The sequence below is a fragment of the Peromyscus eremicus genome, chromosome 5 (assembly GCF_949786415.1).
Source record: "Peromyscus eremicus chromosome 5, PerEre_H2_v1, whole genome shotgun sequence".
Lineage (NCBI taxonomy): Eukaryota > Metazoa > Chordata > Mammalia > Rodentia > Cricetidae > Peromyscus > Peromyscus eremicus.
Genome location: NC_081420.1, coordinates 48,137,594 through 48,148,512, shown reverse-complemented (window position 1 = coordinate 48,148,512; position 10,919 = coordinate 48,137,594). Strand labels below are relative to the sequence as shown.

Here is a 10,919-nt window from a genome sequence, read left to right as displayed (position 1 = left end):
ATAATAGAATAAATAAAATGTTAAAATCTAATGAGCCTGACTTAGTGACACACTTTAATCCCAGTACTTTGGAGGCAGAGGCAGGAGGATCAGGAGTTCAAGGTCATTCTCAGGAACATACTGAGTTCAAGGTTGACTTGGGCTACATGAGACTCAAAAAAACAAAAAGTTTTGTTTGTTTTAATTATTAAATGGGGGCCATATTGACATATACCTGTGATCTCTCTGTAATTTGGAAATTGAGGCGGAAGATTGCCAATTTGAAGCCAGCCTGAGTTACAGAGAAACACTGTCTCAAGAAAAAAAAAGTTTTTAATACTAAAGATCTTTTGAGCAATCGTTTTTCCCACTGCCAGGCCCATCTCCTAATGCTTCATTCCACTGACAACATGACAGAATCACTTAGATTTAAGTCCAGCTGATCTTTGGATAAGAAAATCCAAAGCTAGAATCCCAAACATGTCCTCCCAAGGATAACCACATAAACGGCACGAAGATTTATTTTAAACACCATAACCTTCACCAGACCTTCAGAGTATCAGTTTGTGATTGCTTCTCCCAGTCATGAATCCTGAATGTTTTGGTTTTCACACCCTCACTCACTTCTGTACTGAGAGCACCCTATTTTCATAGTATTTGAGTAGGATCTGGTTCACTTAATCAAAGAAACAAACCTACCTACCCTTTCATTTCATGTAGCTAAAAATTCAGAGAGAAACCCACGGGTAAAGTACCATTATATCACACGGCACTGAAACTGCTTCTGCCTGATGTAGACTGGGAAAGGACAAGCTGCAAGGAGTATATTGTGGGGTATTTATACTCTGTGTGAAGATATCCTGCTGTGACTGGTTTAACAAATAGCTGAACGGCCAATAGCTAGGCAGGAGGTATAGGCAGGACTTTTGGGCAGAGAGAAGTAGGAAGAGATAATTGAGGCACAGGGGAGATGCCAATGAAATACGGAGGGAGTTGGACATACAGAATGAAAGAAAGGTAAAAAGCCATATGGTAAAACACAGATTAATAGAAATGGGTTAATTTAAGTTGCAAGAGCTACTTAGGAACAAGCCTAAGCTATAGGCTGAGCTTTCATAATTAACAGTAAGTCTCCGTGTCATTATTTGGGAGCTGGTGGGCAGGAAAGAGAAAGACTCATTACAGAGAACTATCTGAGCATGTGCATGATCCTATACGTACAGGTACATGTGTGTATATGTGTGTGAAAGCCACAGGGAAAACTTGTGGTTCTCTTTTTCCACCACTTGGGATCCAAGGATCAAATTCAGATTGTTAAGACTTTTCAGCAAGCGCCTTTACCTGCTGAGCCATCTTTTTTTTTTCTTTTCTTCTTCTTCTTTTTTAAGTGTAAGTTCTGAGGATCAGACTGAGGTTTTGTGCTCACGGCAAGCACTTTACAGACTACCTTTCTTCTTAGCCCCTCCCTCACTCTAATCTCTCTTTGTGGTGGTTGTTGTTTATTTGTTTTTGAGACAGGGTCTCACTATGTATGCCTGGTAGGCCTGGAATTGGCTAGGTAGACCAGACCTGTCCTTGAACTTACAGAGATCTACCTGGCTCTGCTTCCCAAGTGCAGGGAGTAATGGCGTGTACCACCGCATCCAGCTCACCACACCTCTTAATAAAATTTATCAAGGTTTCCAGGAAACAACCTATACTTCAGCCTTTATTGCATTCTGATAGGGTCAGGGATTACAGAAACAGCATCACAGGTCGCTTTCCCCGTAGAGGGCAGAGGAGAAGGCTGTGTAATCCAGGGCACCAGGAACACTGCCAGGACCTGAGTACGGGGGCATTCTCTTGATGCAGTACTGGGCCTGATCTGGGGGCAGCTCTCTGCGAAGCTCCTCTGCCAAGATGTAGGGCTGGAAGAAAAACACACAACCGGCGCAAATTAAATGCAGAGAACACTAGACTATAAGCCATCTTAGTAGTTACACATTTCTTACGTTGGCAAGGCTTACAGGTAGGGCCTCTACCACCCATTGTACCAACTGATGAACAAAAGCTGGGTTTGTATAGGGTGAGTCTACAAGGTGGCCAGCAGGAAATTCAGTATGCTTCTTAGAAGCACATGAAGAGTTACCACCAATATTTCTGTCACACTGGGCCAAATGTGAGTGATAAACATTCTGATCTACATTACCACCTCACAGGTAGAGCTGGTTTACATCATACACTGAGGAGAACACAGGAGTCATTTGACTTCACATAACTGGTGATTTTAGAAAACAGAGACCCTTTCAAGCTTTGTCTATTAAAAATATGGAAAAAAACTGATATAAAAAAAAGTCTCTTAAAGAAAAGGTAAGATTGCTCTTGGCCTTAGCGCCATCTTCCTGGAAACTCCTGGGCCATGAGAGCCAAGTGGAGGAAGAAAAGGATGTGCAGGCTGAAGTGCAGGAGAAGAAAGCTGAGGCAGAGGTCCAAGTAAACCAGCCTGTGCACCCACGAAGGCTGAAGGAGCAGAAATAAGGGATGCCGAAGGCCAGGGCGATGGTACAAATTGTTGGGACAGTGTGCTGCTGTCGCTCTAAGTCTCAGTGGACCTGGAACATCACCATCTGCTCGCAGAGACCACATGAAAGACCTGACTGCCTTTGTTATAACCAAAACAGCCTCCCTGGCCCTCTGCCCTGGACCTATGGCATTCTGGACTAGTTCTGCTCTCACTTTTGGCCAAGTGTAACTCGTGTACAATAAACCATCTTTCTTGCTGTCTCAGTTGAAGAATTAAAAAAAAAAAAAAAGGAGCCGGGCGGTGGTGGCGCACGCCTTTAATCCCAGCACTCGGGAGGCAGAGGCAGGCGGATCTCTGTGAGTTCGAGGCCAGCCTGGGCTACCAAGTGAGTTCCAGGAAAGGCGCAAAGCTACACAGAGAAACCCTGTCTCGAAAAACCAAAAAAAAAAAAAAAAAAAAAAAAGGAAAAAGTAAGATTGACATCTGAGGATAGAGCTTTTAAAAGCACACATATAGCAATTCTCCTTTGAGAAGCCCTCACCTACTCATGTTCTGAGATGAACTTTACTCTTTCCCTGAACGTCTGTCTGACTATAAACCCCTGCTTATTTCATATTAGAAATGTCCAGCTGGTGAATTGGCTCTGAAGGTAAAAGCTGCACAATCCTGGAGAACGCTGCTTGTCCCTGGAACCACGTAAGGGCAGAAGGAGAGAACTGTCCACACACACACACACACACACACACACACACACACACACACACACACGGGCATATCGCTTTTTTAAAGCCTGGACATAGCACTATGCATCTATGATCCCAGCACTCCTATGCTGAGATATGAGGTGGAGACAGGAGAATCCCTGAAAACTTGCAGGCAAGCTAGCCTTGCATAATGGAGCAAGAGAGACCATATCTGAAACAAGGTGAGGGCAAGACTGGCATCTGAGGTTGTCCTCTGACCTCCACACATGCCAAGGCCCATGTTTGTGTGTACTTACTGCCCCCAGAGACCCAAAGATAATTTAAGAAGTTTTAAAACCAAAGAAAATCTATCCAAGCGGACCTTATCAGAAGCCAGGATTCGGAAGGAGGCGATGACCTGCTCTGCGGTGTCCGTGTCTGCAGTCTCTCTGGTCATGAAGTCAATGAAGGACTGGAAGGTGACAGTGCCTTGTCCATTGGGGTCAACTAGGGTCATAATCCGGGCAAACTCAGCTTCACCCTAAGGCGAGGAGGTACAGAGACAGTGAGAGCTTTGAAAACTCAAAGGATCCTCCACATGGTTCTCTTCACTCTCTGAAAAGGGCTTCCCTGCTGGGTGACATAGTCTCATTTTCATCAGTTTCAAAAGCTGCTGTAGCATCAAGCCAGAAGCCCCTGCACGTCAGAAGTCTGTCCATCGGGTAGCCCACGATGCTCTTCTAATTTACATTACACAATTAGGAAGAGTAATTAAGTAAGATAGTGCTTGTTCCTTAGTTTAAATTACCAGAGGAATCAAAGCAGGTCATCTTTAAAATACTCATTAAAAACTGGGAGTACAGCTCGGTATCGGAGCATTTGACTAGTATGTCCCCAGCACTGAAAAAAAAAAGTTTTAAAAAACCAGTGTTTTATTCAGGAGGTTGAGGCAGAAGGATGGTAAGTTTGAGGCCATCCTGGAGTACACAGTAAGTTCCAAGCTATCATCACCTGGGCTACACAGCAAGATACCCCAAGTGCTGGGACTACAGGCATATGTCACCCACCTGGTTTTCTGGCTTCTTTTGAAATTTTATATATTTAATTTATTCTTGCAGTGCTGGGACTCTAACCCCCAGGTTAGAGGCAGAGGCAGGAGGATCTCAGCAAGTTCAAGGCTACCCTGAGCTATCTAACAAGATACTGTTTCAAAATAGATAAATATGTAGCTCCTCAAAGGTAATTGAGCACACTATGATTGTCACAGCTCACAGCAAGCATGTTTTTCTTAGCTGATGTATTTTCTTCCTCTCCTCCTCCTCCTCCTCCTCCTCCTCCTCCTCCTCCTCCTCCTCCTTCTCCTTTTTAAAAAAGACAGGGACCTCACTGTTTAGCTCTAGCTGGCCTGGAACTCTCAATGTACAGTAAGCTGGTCTAGAATTCGAAGAGATCCACCTGCCTTTGCCTCCAAAGAGCTGGAATTAAAGGCTTATACCATCATGTCCACCCCTTAAGAATCTCTCTTCTATCTTCTAAAATATTAAAGGAAAACACACTTTAAGACTCAGGATACTGGATGCCATTGTACATGTTAAGTGGTTTCAGTGGACTATGCAAATTATATTAATAAAGCTTTTAAGAATTGCCAGGAAAACCCATATCCTTGATGCTTTCACCATAAGGAAACCTTGCTGGTTACTGGACAAAAATGAATTTTTAACTCTGTAGCATTGTTTTCCTATAATGACAGGCAGATCTTCAAAAAAACATAGCCCTGTGATATGAAAATGAACCATTCCAAAAGTATTATATCATTTGTTTCCCACAATCTAGGCTTGATACAGTATCAGACCTCGATAAAATCTCAGCTTGTGTCTTACCAAGTCATAGCCCATGGAAATCAGGCAGGCTCTGAAATCCTCATGATCCATCAGGCCGTTCTTCCTCTGTGCAAATGCAAAGAACAGAGAGAGGGCAGTTAAGGACAAGATGAATAGGTCTGCTTGACCCAGTGCCCACTGACCTGTGGCCCAGCCAAGATCAGAGGTCACCCCTGACTTATAGGAGGACAAAGCCACCGGTACAAGAACATTATAAAATAGCCTTTTTAGCAGGGAAGAGGAGCCTAGGCTGTAAGTCAGTGGAATAGTGCTAGCCTAACGTTCATGAGAACCTAGGTTTGATCCTCAGAGCTGCAAAAATAAAATGAAAGGAAAGGAGAAGGAGGCAGGTGCTGGAAAGACTAATTAAAAATTAAGAGAACCCACATTAAAGGCAGCAAAAGGAGCCAGTCAGGAGCTTACCACTGCCACCTACTGATAACAGCACATACTACAAACATTTCTAGAGCTGGAAACTTGCTGCTCACCCAGCCTTGGGACCTAGTGTCCAGATGCATGCTGGGAATGGAACCCAGGACCAGGTGTAGTGGCCTCATCTGTGTGGCAAGCTCAGCTTTTCCCCCAAACCCAATGGTACAGTGGTCTCAGTTCTGTAGGTCGTAGCTGATGCAAAATCCTGAGCAGGATGGAAAGTGTTCCTTTGTACATGTCTCAGGAATGTTAGCTGAGGGGGACAGCTAACATTCAAACACCTACATGACTTTATTGGTAATTAGGTTGATTTGTTCACTCAGGAAATGGCCAGTTTGGAGACCTAATAGTAGAAGTTCTGTCTTCTGCGAATGGAACCTGTGTTGGTGCTCAGGCCTGTGGGTCTAGCCCTCCCTCCCCAGTGTCAGCCACTCTGCAGCCCTGCACTCTGTCTTATCACTCCTCTGTCTACTTCCCTTGGTGCCCTGCTCTGGCTCTTGCACCCGCTTTAGAGCAATAGCTCTGTAGGTGGGAACCTCTCTCTCTTCGTCTCAAATGGTCACTTGCTGGAGAAGATCGTTATGTGCAGACTCCATGGCTTTGCTCTGAAACTGGCCTCCCACTGCTGGGGTAGAAGGGTTGGCTTACTGGACATGGCACATGAGCACTCCCCTCTTGCCCTCAGAGTTTGGAATGACTATGTCACCTATCACTTTTCCCTCACACAGCCTTCAAATCTTGTCATTAAGCTCTGCAGACTTCTGCTTCGTTTCAGACCTTCACTCCAACACACACACACACACATTCCCATCTAGCATCTTGATGAGCCTCTCCAGAAACACAACTCTGGTAATATCACTCCTGCTCTTTATGACATTCAGCAACTCAGATGTCCATTGGAGGAAGCTCTCCATCCACAGCTTCTATGGCCCTGCTATCCCATTTGATTGTTCTTGTTGTTTTTCTCTTTCCTTTCTCTTTTCTTTTTTTTATTTCTTGAGACAGGGTCTCACTATGTAGTCCTGGCTGTGCTGGGACTTACTATGTAGACCAGGCTGGCCTGGAACTCACAGAGATCCTCCAGCCTCTGCTCCCTCATGCTGAGTATCAAGACGTGTACCATCACACCAGGTCCCATCTTGCTGTCTAATGAGAACATGAAGTAATCTAAACATCTGATCTCTTACCCCAACACACTCCAAGAAAACTTTGTTTCCAATGTTTAATGTAAATAAACCTTTTCTACGTTTAAAAAACATTTTATATTTATTTATTTACTTAATGTTTATGTTTGTGTGCCTCTGTGTACATGTGTGTACCACATGTATGCATGGGCCCTCAAAGGTCAGAAGCCTCAGTTACAGCTGGTTGTGAGCCACTGTGTGGGTGCTAGTAACTGAATCCAGGTCCTCTGCAAGAACAGGAGACGTCTTCACCACCGAGCCATGTCTCCAGCCCAAGCAGGTACTTGCACTGAGGGTAGTTAAACTTTGATATTGACTATAATGTCCCAGGAAACAAAGCAAGCTACATTGTTGTTTTGGTTCATTTATTTGTTTGTTTGATCTTTTTTGGTAGATTTTGACTTTTTTCCCCCCTTTCTCCCAAGCCGAGGGCTGAACCCAGGGCCTTGTGCTTGCTAATCCCTAGCCCCGGGAAACAAAGCAAAAGCCCTGATGTACTGTCACTTGGCACAGCATCAGGAGTTACCACTGCTTGTTTGATAGCTAGTTCCCTTGGTGTCACTCAGTTTCCTTGTGAAGTTTTTGGAGCAGCAAGACTTGAAGTGACTAGCCAGGCATGATGGCACACTCCTGCCGTCATCTCAGTACTTGGGAAGTGGAGGCAGGAGGACCAGGAGTTCAAGGTCATCCCCAGCCACATAGAGAGCTTAAAGCCAGCCTGGGATACATGAGACTTTAAGGACTCAAAGTGACATTCACACAACTAGAGAGAGAGAGAGAGAGAGAGAGAGAGAGAGAGAGAGAGAGAGATAGAGAGAGATAGAGAGGGAGAGCGAGCAGTACCCTGTCGAAGTGGTTGAAGGAGGCTCTGAACTCATTCATCTGCTCCTGGGTGATGCCCTTTGCATCTCTTGTCAGGATCTGGGTCTCCACCTCGTTGATGGTTCTGGCAATGGTTGTCAGCAGCAACTCCCATCCAACGCGGATATGCTACCAAGGAGAAGAACCAACAGTCACTAGGTCAAGGAGGTTCTAGTGCACCACTGACACAGAAGGAGGGTGACTCAAACAAGCAGGAAGTAAGCACAGCTTGGTATAGGTTTTCTATACTTATTAATTATTATTATTATTATCAGTGTGGTGAGGGTACATGTGCAGCGACCACAGGGAAAATTGGGAGTCAGCTCTCTCCCTCTACCTTTCCATGGATTCCTGGGACTCAACTCAGATTGTCAGGCTTTACGGTAAGTGCCTTTACCTGCTGAGCCATCTCACCAGCCTGACTTTCCCAGACTTAGAAACATTGCCACTTTTTCAATTTTTGCAAGATTCTGTACAGTGTGGGAAATGTTGAGAAGTGAGACCAGAATTCTACAAATGACAATCTACAAAATGGCCCTTTGCATAATAGGACAGATTTATTTATATTTCATATATTTGGAACTAGGGGTTAAAGCTAGAACCTTGCACATGCTAGGCCAGTACTCTATGACTAAACTGTATCTCCAGCCCACACTATGGAGATTAAATATTCAACATGTGGTCTATTTGTCACTAAAGACATCTTCCCACTTACTAAATATCTGGATGGGCACTGGGTTATACCCAATGGCTCCCAGGGACATCAAACTGAACCATACTGGCAGAAATGGGGACAGTCTTGACTTTATATGCTAATTTTTAAAATAACTAATAAAAAATGGGCATGGTGGCACAGGCCTATAATCACCACACATAGGAGGTGGAGGCAGGAGGCTCAGAAATTCAAGATAATTCTCAGTTACACAGTCAGATCCAGGAGGGTTTGGGGCATATAATACCACGTCTCAAAAACAATAGCAAGAGCCGGGCGGTGGTGGCGCACGCCTTTAATCCCAGCACTCGGGAGGCAGAGCCAGGCGGATCTCTGTGAGTTCGAGGCCAGCCTGGGCTACCAAGTGAGTTCCAGGAAAGGCGCAAAGCTACACAGAGAAACCCTGTCTCGAAAAACCAAAAAAAAAAAAAAAAAAAAAAAAAAAAAAAAAAAAAATAGCAAGAACAACGAAAACAAAAAACCAAAAAACAAACAAAAAACCTAATCAAAACACAATGGGAAGAAATGAGGACAATTTAAGTTCTGGTAACCCCTCCAAAGAAGTGTAATGACTTCACTGTGGCAGTAATATAGAAGGTTGACAATTAACTATTATTTGGCACTGGTAACAGTTCACAGTGCTCTTCCATACCCAGTAAGCAGGAAGACATAAATCTCTCTAGTGTTCACATATACAGCATTTTCCACAAACAGAGAGGGAGATGTGTATGAGGAAACAAGCTGAGAAGGTGTCAAGGTCGGTGGCAAAGCGCAGCCTGCCCGTCCGCCCGTCATACCTCCATGGTGTAGTTGGTGTGCTTGTTGTCGAAGACCAGGGCCTCCTGGATGAGCTGGTGGTCACCCTCCAGCTTGTCGATGTTGTTCTTGTAGTTGATGATGTTGTGCTCATACTGCTTCAGCTGGTTCATCTGGTCCTCCAGGGCCCCTGTGATCTGGATGGAGCTTCGTGCGATCTCCTATGTGTGGGGTAAGAGGGGCACTCAGTGACGAGGACAGTCTCCCAGGGGTAGGCAGGAGGCAGGTAGAGGAAAGTGAGGGGGCACTCTTGGGGGCGGGTGGGTGGATAGAGGGCGCTTGGAGGCAGACAGTGAGCATGGAGACAGACAGAGAGGGCCTCTGGCTTTGTGCCAGTGGCCATATCCACACCAGGCAGCCCAAGGCACTAGATGTTCCCAGACAGATTGGTGACAAGATCACAAGATGAAATTAGGTGGAGTTCATGTCTGTCTAGAGAACGGGGAAAGAAAATCAACCACCATGATCCAAAGCAGGAGTAAGGAAAGTCCCGCTGGCACTCTTGAAGGGTGGAGACGTGTTCTGAGCACAGCGACTGTGCTCTGGTGCTGGGGGCCCTAGGACTGACAGACATCGGCAGAACTGCCAGACAGGTATCAGACCACTGGGGAGAATTTCTTACAATTTTAGGTGTTTATACCTCTAAAAGTTAACATTTTATCCCGAAGGGGAGACAGAAAATATCTCCTAGCTATTGTTGAAAAGCTATAAAATGAAGCCAGACCCTCAGAGCCACTCCAACGCTGTTGTGCCTTGAATGTTCTAGAAACACAAAGTGCGTGTGAGTCTTCACCTGCTCTCTTTAGAGAGGGATAGTTTAAAAATCTAGCTCCTGGTGAGACCAAACCTGAGAAAGGGCTTTGTCATTGATCAGAGATGGCAGTGGGAATGCCCCCTCTCTCAGTGTGCCTCTCCCTACACTCTGACCTCTCTACCAGCCCTTGGCATGGAGAGACAAAGGTCACAGACAATGTGGGGCAGACAGAAAACAAGGCAGGGATGTGCTGTTCTGAAGCTCAGTACCAATTCCAGGCTCCGGAAGGCTCCAGGAAGGGTGCCACCTACCTCCATCTTGTTCTGGATCCAGGGCCCAATGGCATTGGCCTGGGCAGCAAACTGGCGCCGCAGACGCTCATTAGCATGCTGGCGAGCCAGCTCCTCCTGCAGGGACTGATCCCGGATGGGCACCAGCTGCTTCACCTGTCAGAGCCCAAGGATAGCAGGGTGAGAGGCCAGCTCTGGTCTCACAGGAGTGACCACAGGATGAGCTCACCACCAGATATTAGGACTCTAGGGTTTGGAGAGGGAGGAAGGGGCAAGCGGGAAGAAAAGAAAAGAGGCTTTGGGAACAGAGGGAAATGGGAGTCCCTGCTCAAGGGACTAGTTCTGACAGTTACCTTGTGACACCAAGGGACTACTGAAAGGACAGCACCAAGCCCATGGGGGCTGGGACCACAGCACAGAATCATGAACTTGAATGTGAGAAAGCCTTCACTTTCCCTGACTGAAAGTCAGCATTTCCTTTATCTATGAATGTGAGCATCAGATGCACACAGGATTCAGTAGAACCAGTTACGGTCACTATCACAACAGTGTGTGTGCATGTGCAAGTGAGTGTGTGAGCATGCATGCGTGTGTTCCACGCACACACACATGCTACCGCACACATGTGCAAGTCAGAGGAGAACTTTGTGGAGTTGGTTCTCTCCTCCCTTTAAGTGGGATCTGGGCATTGGGTCCCCAGGCTTGCACAGCAAGAGCCTTCACCCACTGAGCCATCTCAGGCCAGGGTTTGAAAATGTTTCCCTGACAGTATTAATATCATAACCAACATGTTCTTTGCCAAAATTTATAGTATTTTCTTTAAGG

The 10,919-nt window shown here is 45.6% G+C and overlaps 1 protein-coding gene across 3 annotated transcripts in view; it reads right to left on the bottom strand.

Moving 5' to 3' along the window:
- Nucleotides 1–1,658: 1,658 nt before the first annotated feature.
- Nucleotides 1,659–10,919, bottom strand: part of Actn2 (actinin alpha 2) — a 72,877-nt gene continuing 63,616 nt past the window's right edge. Inside the window, exons 16-21 of one of the 3 annotated variants that reach the window (XM_059262409.1) lie at nt 10,116–10,250; nt 9,032–9,211; nt 7,505–7,651; nt 5,046–5,111; nt 3,548–3,706; nt 1,659–1,886 (exon numbers count right to left, since the gene is read on the bottom strand). In XM_059262409.1, the coding sequence (XP_059118392.1) occupies nt 1,728–1,886; nt 3,548–3,706; nt 5,046–5,111; nt 7,505–7,651; nt 9,032–9,211; nt 10,116–10,250 (846 nt within the window). In that variant the 3' untranslated portion in view covers nt 1,659–1,727. The remainder of the gene's footprint in view (nt 1,887–3,547; nt 3,707–5,045; nt 5,112–7,504; nt 7,652–9,031; nt 9,212–10,115; nt 10,251–10,919) is intronic. The other 2 variants (XM_059262407.1, XM_059262408.1) reach the window with 2 other exon arrangements.